We start from the raw sequence: 12636 nt of genomic DNA on the forward strand, positions 1-12636 counted from the left end.
ACCTAATCGGGTCTTCGGACCACTGAAGAGGGTACTCCGTCTCCACCTGCCTAGTCACAGGCGTTAGAGGTAGCACAATGGATTTTGCCCAGTTGACTTTGAGGCCGGAAAGCGCACCAAAGCGTACAACCTCTCTCAGCAGCGGGGGAAGGTTCGTCGCAGGGTCGTGCACGTACAGCAGCGTGTCATCCGCGTACATGGACACTACTATTTTGTAAGTCGGGAAACGTATGCCCTCATGGCCGTGGTATTCTCTCAGTGCGCAAGCCAAAAGCTCTGCCGCTATTGCATATAACAAGGGGGATAGGGGGCACCCCTGGCGAGTTCCCCTGCCTATGTGGAGGGGTTTTGAGATCGCATTGCCAACTCGCACTCTAGCCGAGGGCCCTTTATAAAGAGCGCCTACCATTTGCAGGAAGGGCTCCCCAATTCCCATCCTTCGTAATACCTGGAGTAGAAACGGCCATTCCACCGAGTCAAATGCCTTTTCCATGTCAAGGAAAATGGCCGCGGCTGTCACGTCCTGCTGAACATGTTGAATAATTCCTAGTACCGTCCTTATATTGTACGTCAAGTTCCTGCTAGGTATAAACCCTGCTTGTTCTGGGGCCACTACTTCAGGGGCCAGCAGTGCTAATCTGGTTGCTAGTACTTTAGCATATAGCTTGGTATCTACGTTCAGCAACGACAGCGGTCGGTATGATCCGCACTCGTCTTGTGTCTTGCCCGGCTTAAGAATAGTGACTATCATTGCCTCTCTCATGGAGCGCGGCATGCTTCCCTGGATACAAATGTCACTCATCAGAGTGGAGATATGCGGCAGTAGCTGTTCCTGAAATGTTTTGTAAAATTCGACTGTCAGGCCATCCATACCAGGCGCTGCCCGTTCGCATGGAGGCCAGGGCGTCTCTAATTTTGTCATGTTGTATGAGATACATGAGGAATTCCCTTTGAGAGTCAGAGAGGAATGGGAGCTTTACATGCTCCAAGTAATCTAGGATTTCGGCTGACAGTTCCCCGCACTTGGAGGAGTACAATTCCGAGTAATAATCTCTAAAGATAGAGGCTATATCTGCCTCATCCGTAGCTCTGTGTCCATCCACGTCTTTCATTTCCGTGACCAGCTGCCTCCCTCTTCTGCCTTTAAGGATGTTAGCCAGTACTGAGCCAGGCATTTCCCCCTCTCCGTATGTGCGGGCTGTGGCATATTTGCCCAAATGTTTAACCTCCCTGTCTGCTTCATCATGGAACTCTACTAGGAGGCGTTTGATTCCCTCCTCCGTGGCCCCATCCGGTCGATTCCGCTGCTGTTCCTCAAGGGCTTGCAGCTGATTTTCTAGCTCAGCCAACCTGCGTCTTATCACCTTCAGGACACTGGAGTGTTTAGACATCGCAATGCCCCGTATGTAGACTTTAAACGCCTCCGACACAGTCTGAAAGTCCTCCACAGACCCAACATTCTTTTAAAAAAATACTTCAATCGACTCTGCAAGTTCTCCGCGAAACACTGGGTCTAGGAGCGAGTATGGTGGAAAGCGCCATGTAATAGGGGGAATTTTCCTAGCAGGGGCCTCCATTACCAGTAGTACGGGGGAATGGTCTGACAGCGTGCGCGGTAGCACTGTACAGTGTTTAATACTACGGTTAATCCCCGAGGTGGCAAACCAGTAATCTATTCTAGTGCACATTTCGTGGTAAGCCGAGTAATGCGTGTATCCACCTGGACCCGAATTTCTGCTTCTCCACACATCATCCATGTCCAACACGAGAAGTCTAGCTACCAGCATCTGTGCAGCCGCCGACAGCCTACGAGGTGGGCCTGTAGACCTGTCTATGTCTGGGTTGAGTGTCAAATTCAAATCCCCTCCCCATATTATGTGGGGCTTGCCGTATGTGCCGATCTTAGCAGCTAGTGTTTCGTAGAACTCAGGGGAGTCATAATTGGGACCGTAGGCATTGACAACTAACAAGTCCAGCCCCAGTCCCCTACAGGTCGCTATCACGTACCTACCCTCTGTGTCTGCGCAGAGGGTCTGTATCTGGATTTTCGAACTCGGGTTGACCCATGTGATAACCCCCCTAGCGTGGGTGGTGAACCCGGCCGCAGCTTTGTTCCCCTCCAGGCCTCTGCTGTGTAGCATCCTGCTTGATAGTGGCAAGTGGGTTTCCTGCAGCAGCGCTATGTCTATATTATGTCTTTTTAGGTAGCCTAACACTTTCCTAAGCTTTCTGAAATCATTCAACCCCCTGACATTCCATGTAAGGGCGCAAACGGTAACTGACTGTGCATGTTCCTTTACTCTCGATGCCCCTGTCGGTTGATTCGTAGCTTCGCCGGATACAGCATAGCATAATCTAGCCCTAGGTCGCGGAGTTGCTGTTTATATGGAGCAAAATGTCGACGTTCCTCCTGGAGATGGCTGCCCCCTCGAACTGTAGCTTACCCTTCTCTCTGGCTAACCGCAACGCAGTATCTCTGTCTCTGTAGTTTAGAAGTTTTGGGATAATTGGCCTCGAGGGAGCGGGCGCGGGCCTAGCGTGCGATGCGCCCTCTCAACTATGAACATGGGCGAGAAGACATCATCTCCCAGTATCATGGTCAGCAGCTTCTCTACAAACAACTCCATCTTCCCGGTGTGTGTCGTCTCCGAGACACCTGTGATTCGTATATTAGAGCGCCGAGAGCGGGCTTCCAAATCCTCTGACTTATCTTGTATTACCTGAAGGAGCTTGCCGATTTGTTTACGATCTTTATCCAGTTCCATTTGCGCCTCCTCCACTTCGGTCAGGCATCTCTCCGACATGTCCAATCTCTCTGCGTGCTTATCCACTCTTTCTGACATCCGGTCCATACCATAAGTGAAGGCATCAATCTTCTCCATGGTAACCAGCAGCTCCTTGATGTCTGAGTAGATCGAGCTCTCCGGGCCCCTGTCCTGCTGCGTAGGCACGGGCTCCCGCGTCTCTGGGGCCTTCGCTCGGCGCTGTCCAAAAGGGAGCTTAGTTTGCGTCTTGTCTCCTTTACCCATGGTGCCCAGAGCAGCGGCAATGTTTCAGTTCCCCTCCGTTAGCCGCCCTGAGCTAGTCCCAGCGCAAATTTCCCGCCGCTAGCCCCCTGCCTGGTCTCTCCACTTGTATGAGCAAGATCTCCACTCCTTCTCAATAACGGGATAACTCTCACCAACTATGGGCGCGATGCAGGTGGTCGTCTCCGGCCATTAAACAGGGTTTCCGCTGCAGCAGTCAAGTGCAGCCACCCGATTCGCAGTCAAAAGCAGGGGAGTGTGGGCCGGCACCAATGTTCTCCTTAAAGAGTTCCCAGGGTGTACGCAGGGCTAGTAGGGGGGCCATATCAGGTGTCTGGGGACAACAAACCCACTCGCACCACAGAGCTCCCCGCACCGCCTGTCAGCGCACTCACAAAGTGCCCGCAGGCCAGGGCCACCCCTATGTGCTCCTCTGCTGGAAAACGAACAGTGGGGGCCAACAGGCTGCTGCAAAGTAAGAGCACCCGGAGGGGGGGGGCAGGCTACCGGCAACTCCGGGACTCACCAGGCTCCCCCAGGTAGCTGCAGACGTTAATGAGGGTGGCTGTGGGCGTGTGCACCCCGGCAGGCATCAAGCTCCCTCGCTGTTCTCTAGTGGTGGGCCTCTCCCGGCCTTGTTGGTGTGTCGAGTGGGGGAAGAATGAGCCCCGGCCAGCCCAGGAATTCCCCACCGTTTTCAAATATTGCGGCCCGCTCCCCTTAGCTAATAACTTCCTCTGGGCCCTTTAGCGCTTCGGTGCCCTCAGGTCCGATATCGCGGCTCCAGCCGCTAGACACGAGGCGTGCTCCAGGGGACGTGCAAGGCAACTCCGAGGCCCCGCGACCTAGCACACCGATGTCACTGTTGCCTCATCTCACAGCCCCAGGCCGTCAGGATCTCGCCCAGCTTCTTACCGCTGGTAAGCGCAGCCTCCAGGGGTAATGTTCCGACAGCTTAGGGACTCGAGGCCTTTGCGATATTTCAACGTCTCCGGGTTGCGCCCCGCGGCCCCAGCCGGACGGAAGGTGACGCACGCCGGATCGCATTTCAGGCAAGTCCGAGTCTTGCGGCCTTGTCCGCCGGGATGTGTGTTCGACCGCAGCTTCGTCCCGGGCAGTCAGGGCGCTGTGGAAATCACAGACGGTGTTACTGGCCGGTTCCCGGAGGCCGTGCCCCTGAACCAAAATCTCTTTTGCTCCGTCAATGCAGGATTTTTCCAGGATAGTTCAGGTGATGGCGCGGAGCTCCACACTCAAGCGTCCACCATCGACGCTGGCAAGCTCTGCCCCCCCATTTCTGGGAAGATTTCTAAATGGGTTGTAGCACTTCAAGGATATAACATTAAAGTTGAATATTTGCCAGGTGCTAGGAATAGTGTTGCAGACACTTTGTCAATATTGGTGGTACAAAGTGATGATAAGACCGAACCGGGGGAGGATCATATTAATGATGGGTTTGTACTATTGAGGCTGGTGGGATGAAAGAAAACAGATGGGGAGATGAATATGCTAAGGATAAAGAATTTCTTGAATTGATCCCCCTACTTAAGAATGGATTGCATAAGAAAGTCAAAGGTGAGTGTGAAAAGAATTGGGTGGAGAAAGAATAATTAGCTGAGTGTGAAGGTCTTGTTTTTAGAGGTACTAGGTTAGTTCCACCCACCACTCTGCATGAAGAACTTCTTGTAATGGCACATGAGGGTCATCTTGGTATGTCCAAGACCAAGGAGAGACTAAGACTTACCTATTGGTGGCCAGAGATGGACATGCAAGTCGAACGGCTTGTGAGGGATTGCATACCTTGTTGTTTGAGTGAAAAGTGCCAGAAACCAAGGGTCCAACCTATGATGATCAGGGAAAGGCCGGAACAGCCATGGAAAGAATTATCCTTTGATATCTTAGGGCCTATTCGTGGAAATGGTTGTGAGAGTTATGTGTTTGCGTTGGTTGATTTATATTCCAGATGGCAGGAAGTAAGAATTACTCAGTGTATTGATACTATGCATGTGATTGAGTTTTTGAAGGAGGTCTTTGGGAGAGAAGGGTTACCTGGAGTATTATTGACTGATAATGGAACACAATTGGTCTCTCGTGAAATGGAGGAGTTCTTGTTAAAGTGTTCTATTAAACATAAAAAGTGTTCCCTTTACCACGCAGAAAGCAATGGCATGGTGGAACGCTTCAACCGTGTTTTAAAAGAAACCATTGATTTAGCCAAAAATAATGGCTTGGATTGGAAAAAGGAAGGCATTAGGACGGTTGAAATGTACAGAGTCACACCCGATGCCATAACTGGTCGAACTCCTTTTGAACTACTCAAAGGGAGGTGTGGTAACACTTTAGTTGCTCCTTTTTGGATCAATTAAACTGAGTCCAAAAGAGGTGGGGAGTTCTGATAATGACTGGAAGTTTGAGAAGTGTTACAAAATAAAGGCACGCAAAATGAACTATGATCTGAGGAAAGCTGTGAATATTACCAATGTCAATGTTGGTGACTTAGTCATGATTAGAGCTCCTGTTGGTAGGAAATCATATGATTTGTTTCAGAAGCCTCTCAGGGTAATAAAGGTATTAACCAATTCTATCCAAACTGTGGATTCCCGTATTTGGAATCTCAACAGAGTGGTGGGTATCAAAAACAGTAAGTAAAATGTTAGTAAAGATAAACCCTCTTCAGTTGTTTCCCGATTGAGTCCAACCGTGGACGGTGGAATCGGAAGTGATTCAAGAGACAAAAGGATCACCAAGTTACCATTGAGGTTTAATGATTTTCAAATGTAATTTTGTTACACAGTTATTTTGGAGGTTCAATGCTATTCACATGTTGACACTTTACATGTCACTATCTTTTTGTGTAGTTGTTTTTCTTTATTATATATTTTTTGTTGTGTATATAGGGGGAAGGTGTGTAATATCCTTAAGTTACTTAATGCACATATAGGTTCATTACTGCAGTCAGTGCAGACATATTGCTTATGTTTAAAAGTGCACCACGGTGATAGAACCTGGTGTGGTGATGCCTCTGCTGTTTGCTGTCAGTTGCACCTGACTTCTCCTGCTGAATGGATGAGATCACTTTACTGGAATAAACCTTACTACTGCATTTCATAATCTGGAGTCTCCTATCTGACTTCTTCTTTTGGGTCTTGATAATCCTGCTGTGTTTATTATGTAGCCTGATGTATAGCACCAGAGGACTGACTTTTTATCCCAGCTTTAATTTGAGCATTCAGCATTTAGCTTAATAGCATCTTAGGCCCAGATTTCCAAGCATGTTGCCCTGATTTTGTCTAACAGAATTGATGCAGACCAGTGAAAAATGTTTTTCTTTGTTATTTACTTTTCAGCATAAAACTTGCTTTGTGCTGGAAAGCTGCCCAAAGGTAATGCTAAGCAGCACGCTGCTTTGCATAACTGTCTTTCAAAAAGTCATTACATGGATTCTATAAGGGTGCTCCAATACAACCGTTCATGCTTTTTGAAGGAACGCCCTATGGTAGTTGGGAGACTAACCCAGCCAGAAATGTCATCATGGCTGACACCAGTTACCCGGAAGTGTGGATCAGCAACGTTCTAGTTGCTCCAAATAGCCTCAAGAGGTGGCCCAGGAGGACCGCCGCTCACAACCTACATGTGATGTGGAAAAGGTGTGTGGAAGGAGTAGACTGTACGGCGATGGATTGCCCAGCCGAAGGAGAGAAGACTGAAGATACGATACCGGAGGACTTCTACAGACTGGCTAAGCCTGTGGAGCCAGAGTAAGTAGCTGAGGACGAGAGGGAGCCACCCCATCTGCTGAGACACAGGGAGAGGATGCCGAGCCAGTTTCAGGTGGTGAGGAGGCCCGCAACAAGCATGACATCCCAAAGCCAATCAAATACAGCTACCAAGTGGGACAGGAGGACATTGTAGTTCCCAGTGCCAAGACCCAGGGGGAGGTCTTTGGCCCCAGGCAAGTACATTTTGTAAATTTCTTGTCTCTACGGAGGTGGTGGTCATGGTGCGGATACCAGTTCAGTAAACACCATTGAGGTGAAAGGAGGCACTCTTTAGGGATAGGGCCCTATACTTGTCACAAACACGGTGGTGGTCACTAAAGGTAAAAGAGGGAGCCCTAATAAATCAATACTTACCCTGTTGTGTGCTTTCTTCAAGGCCATGAACCCCCATGACTATCCTCTGAGGCTCTGGGAAGAAGAAGCGGTGACTACAGGGTGGAGTGAGGAAAGAACAGAAGAGGAATCAAGCACTGCATTGTATCTGTGATAGCCCAGAGTAGGAGAAGACCACTACTGGGAAAGAGAGAGCTCTCTGAGCAAGACTATAAAACAAAACAAAAAGGCTAAAATCCAAAACTTGCGTAGGTGTATCTGTCTAGGAAAGACCACACCTATCTACTAACATTGGAAACAGGATTTACACCAAAAAGTACCACCGCTTTGAAGCAGGCGTTAAAAAGGAGACATGTTTTTATTTCTCAAAATGCTTCCCACTTTGCATGTGTGCCATACTGTACAGCATATATCCAATGTGGGAAACATTTGCTTTAAAGTTAGTCTATGGATAGTTTTTTGTACCCTTCCATAACAAAACCTTTTCCAGACTCATGTACACACCCTTGCACTGTGGTGCAAAAGTGTGTGCTTGACAGTTGACAGCCTGATAGCATGCCATCGCTAGAGTGGAAGAGAGTGTCATATCTCTGTAGATATGGCGCTGATCCACACTCTCCCTCTCAGTGATGCTTCGCTGAGTTCTGCGCAAATTTTGTATATCTTGGCCTTAGGTTGGGATTCCTACAAGGGTGGGTGGCTGAGCAGCATCCAGATACCATTCTTTATCTAGAATACTCCGAAATCTTACAGGACTGCCCAATAGACATTCCTGGGCAATATAGGCTCCAGCTACAAGTTTTACCTTATTGCTGCTGATGGGAGTGGACCTAAGTATCATCTATGCTAGAGGATACATAAGAATTATAAAGAAGAATGAGACAGAGACAGATCTACAATTAAGAGATGGTCTCTTGGCTACAATTTAAAGTGGTAATGTGAGACCTATATTAACTTTAGATCCCTCAAAGACTATGCCTTATGGTGATTCTGCAAGAGAACTCAAAAGGGACACAGACAGCAGTGATTATACAGATAAAAATTGTATTCTTCTTCCCGTCAGAGCCTAGAACTTTCATAGACATTAATCCTTTGGTGTTCTGGTTGAATTTTCCCAGGATGCTAAAATGCTGAAATGCTTCATGACATACATATAATGTTGTTGGTAGTAACCTGCATGTAATTATAGGAAATGGCCCTATCCACAGTAACGAAAAAAGAAAAAAATGCAACAATTGTTTTTGTAATGTGTTAACTTTTGTTGACTCTAGTTAGAATGAAAAATGTGGGAAGGGCAGCTAATTTTTGATTTCCGAGTATCATTGCTTCCATGTGTTTTTTATTTATGTCATGTATAGCTCTTTTCATATTTCAATTTTTCATAATATTGTTAAAAATACTTTTCTAGGTGCAATTTTATGAATGCATATTGTAAGTTGAGTTTGCGCGCAGATACAAGTTATTTGCACAGCCCCTGAGATGGTGAACACTGTTTAGGTATTGTAATGTTCCAAATGCAGATTTATTTATTCTGTTTAATCCTGCCTGTCAAATGTTCATTGTAGTGATAAGGTTTTAATCAAATCATTTTTAATATCATACGCATAATTTTTGTGTGTAGTTGTAGTTTGAATCCATAGAATTAGATACGGACACAGTTGTCCTAATATTCAAGTGTGAAATAACTCTTAAAACTTTGCCTTTGAAATTTGGAGCAATTGAGTGTAAAATCTGCACAAGTAACATATGTTTGCGCCTATTTCAGAAACTCTCCAGCACGAAAAAGGTATGTGAAATTGCATTGAAAAACGTTCACGCATTCACAAATCTAGTCAAGGTAGACAAGACTACTTCTGTTAAACAACTTGTCTGAAGATTGTTACTGCCTGCCTAGAATCATTTGGGTAAGATGATGTTGGGAGCTATATTTAGCTCTATAGAGGGCTATTAGATAGACAATGTCTGTTTTAAAAAAGAGCAGAAGACCTCTTTCCAGTGATCAAGGAAATGCCCACTCTGCAGAGCAACACAAAAACTCCATGATGCACACCAAGGGATTTCACTCAACTTAACTCCAGATTGAAAATCTTCAGAAATGCCCATTTTGAAAATAATAACTTATTGTTTGCAGTCATATTAACTTGTTTAGCTTACATTTTTATTTACGAATGTGGATACTGTCTTTTTTATTCTTATGTATGATATCATGAATATCGTCAATAGATATAGGTCTATCATCATTAGGGATGTCATGATTATTGTGATAGTTCACACTCAGGCTTTTCTACTTCAATCATTTTGTGTTTATCCAGACTTCAGACCTTTTCATTCTTTGCCTTTTTCAGACTTTTCTATTTCTTTCATAGAAAATTAGAAAATCAGAAATTCCTAGAAATACTAGAAATGCCTCCAGCATATGCATCTGCTGTCCAGGGTTGTTTATAAATGTTAAAAAGATCCCATCACTATGATACAGGAGTTGGCACATATGCTGCCAAGATTATCTTGTCTTATTTTGCTTTAATGTCTGAAAATCCTGTTATTGTTTTAAAAATAAAAAGTAGGATAAGATAAAATCGGAACTCAGATGCAACAGAAACTTAGATATCAGACCATAGATAAAGAGGGCCTTCAAACAAACGCTTAGCCAGTTTGCAGCACAAGCCTCTGTTGGAGGCAATAGTGGGGAGAAGTGGCCTTCAGCTGGCCACTGTTTATGTTCCAGCCTCGCACGGACTGCTAACCTGGGATAGGAAATAGCTAACTTGCTATTGCATATTGAAACCACAAGAATGTTAGGGGAACCATCTTAGAAACTCTAGAACAGACTTGCTATGTGCTTCTTTAGCAAAGTTAGCGTAACACCTCTAAAACCATAAGAGAGTTAGGACAATAAGGAATCGATAACAACGTTAAAGTGTCTACTAACATTAGTAGACAGGATCTTTGCACCAAAAAATAATGCCCCTTAGTTGCAGGATTTAAAAAGAAGAAATGTTTTTATTTCCCTTAAAGCTCCTCACTTGGCATGTGTGCTGTAGAGCATACATGCAACATGGGAAATGCATTAAAGTTAGTCTAAGCATAGTATGTTGTACTGGAAGGTTACCCTTCCAGTCCAAAACCTATGCAAGACTCATGCACACACCCTTGCCCTTTGGCGCAAAGGTGTTTGTACAGCGCTCAGATTCATTTGTTCTGTTTAGTCCTGACTGTCAAATGCTGATTGTGGAAGGACGTTTTAAATCTCATCATTTTTTAACATCATACCCATAATTTTTGTGAATAGCTTGAGCTTAGAGAATAACATTTAAGCGCAGTTGTCATAATTTTCAAGCGTGGAACAGCTCTTGTAAGTTTGCCTTTCTTTGAAGTTTGAAACAATGGAGTATTAAATCAAAACAAGTAACACTTTTGTTGTCTCTCTTTCAGACACTCTCCAGAAGGAAAAAGGTACGTGAAATTGCATTAAAACAAGGGTGAGGGCAAGCACAAATCTACTTAAGGTAAAGTACTTCTGTTCAACAACTTGTCTGATGATTTTTACTGCCCGTCTTGCATCATTTGCTTATGATGATGTTAGGAAAAATATTTTGCTCTATAGAGGGATGATAAGGCAGACTAAGTGCCTAATCGACAAAGCTTTTTTGCCATCGTAAACTGCCTGATTTACAGAATGTGGCCTTTTTCACCCACAAAAATGCTTTTTACAAAGTAGTATAGGCAAATTGAGATTCCAAGTACCAAATCTAAATTGTAGGTATTAATGTTTTGCATCCAAATTCCAGTCACAAAACAGTAATACTTTACAGTCAGTTTAAAACTGGTAGTAATCCATTCACTTAGGGGCAAGGGTCCCTAGGCAAACCCTTGCCCTTTGAGCATGTTAAAAAATATTATTTAAGAGCAGGCAGTGGAACCACAGACAGCAAAGTTTAATTTTTCCTTTTAGATGCCTCCCATTTTCCTTTAAGGGACATGGGCTGCATTAAAAAGAAGATCATTGCTCTATTAAAAAGCAATCACAGACAATGTGGCCTGCTGACCTCAGCTACAATTCCTAATGGCTCAAATTTCAACCTACCTCATTAATACGCATGAGGTAGTTCATCTTCTGACCCATTAGTAATCGCTAATGACATTCAAATGAGGTTCATACATTAGGAATCCAATTTCCTATTTGTGATTAGGAGACAACTGCAAATAGGAATGTGTTATTCCTAATGTTTGCACATCTGGCCCTATTTCTCCTTTATACCAAAACAGAGGTTCCCTACAAAATGAGCACAGCAATGCCCACTCTGTACAGCAACAAAAAACACCTAGACGCACACCAAGGGATTTCACTCAAATTAGACTCCCCAACTCCATCTTGAAAATCTTCAGAAATGACCATTTAAAATTCATAACCTATTGTTGGCTATCTGAGCAGACATATCAAAAGAAAACATTTCTAAATTATGGTTGGATGTTTTAAATAGTTTTGAGGTTTACAAAATCTGAACATATTGTTTGTTACATACTTTTCAAGCCTTTTTGTAATCTGCGTTGAATGTATTACTAATTTACAGACTACTAACCATTATGGTGCAAGGCAACTTAATGTCATATACTTAAAAAAAACATGGCAATTATTGATTGAGAGATTTTAGAAAAGTATAATAATTGTGAATGTGGTAGGTCAGTTTGAAACGCATAAATTATCTATTGCTATGAGAAAATAAATATCTTATGAATATCACATTTCAGACATTTTGCTGAAATTAATAGGAATATTAGGAAAATCTTCCTAGACAGCTAATACAACACTTTATCTTTATACTTTCACCAGTAGGCAATGAGAAATGAATTGTACATCCTCAAAACAAGATTAATGTATTCTTCTATATATAGTCTCTGATAGGTCATAGGTAATTAAAGCAAGAGGTAAGGTATACATTGAGCAATATTAGATGGATCTTATATAAAAGCAACTTCTACTAAGCTCATATTTGTTTTTGTCTACACAGAAAAGTTGTGATGGTCTTTCACTTAATACAGTGGCATACGATGCTTTAAAATCTCTTTAAGTGGTATTTTGCTGTCACTGTAGACAGTAGATCATCTTCATAGTTCAAATTTGGAAATAGTTTTTGTGCATCATAATCAGGAAACTTAGTGGCTCCTTGCCTAAAGTTCTAAAATTTGGAAATCCTTCTATTCCTAGGTGCTCTGATTTTGGAATATTGTCTAAAACATGGGTACTTTCAAACATTTTCCCAGGGGCCAAAATGTTGGGTGGGTGATGTGCCTGAGGGCCACCTCGCTGCCAGCGGCATGGCGGTTGGGAGAGAGGGGATCAGCGGTAAGGTGGGTGCAGGGGAAGCAAAGCAAATACATCTGGTGGCTGAATTGAACAATGTAATACCATAAAAACTGGAATTATTCCCAGCTTCCCTACTTTACCACAATTAACTACAATTTCAACTTTTTGGGCTTTTTTCAGTCTTTGTTATTTT

The 12636-nt window shown here is 44.1% G+C and overlaps 1 protein-coding gene across 2 annotated transcripts in view; it reads left to right on the top strand.

Annotated features, from left to right (window-relative positions):
* The window catches only part of LOC144754111 (butyrophilin subfamily 1 member A1-like), a 470572-nt gene that overhangs the window by 207316 nt on the left and 250620 nt on the right, over nt 1–12636 (top strand). Inside the window, exons 6-7 of one of the 2 annotated variants that reach the window (XM_078641677.1) lie at nt 8904–8924; nt 10571–10591. The exons of the other annotated variant lie outside the window; for it this stretch is intronic. Of the exons in view, the coding sequence (XP_078497803.1) occupies nt 8904–8924; nt 10571–10591 (42 nt within the window). The remainder of the gene's footprint in view (nt 1–8903; nt 8925–10570; nt 10592–12636) is intronic. 2 annotated transcript variants of the gene reach the window in all.

This window comes from Lissotriton helveticus, chromosome 5_1 (assembly GCF_964261635.1).
Source record: "Lissotriton helveticus chromosome 5_1, aLisHel1.1, whole genome shotgun sequence".
In the NCBI taxonomy this organism is placed as follows: Eukaryota; Metazoa; Chordata; class Amphibia; order Caudata; family Salamandridae; genus Lissotriton; species Lissotriton helveticus.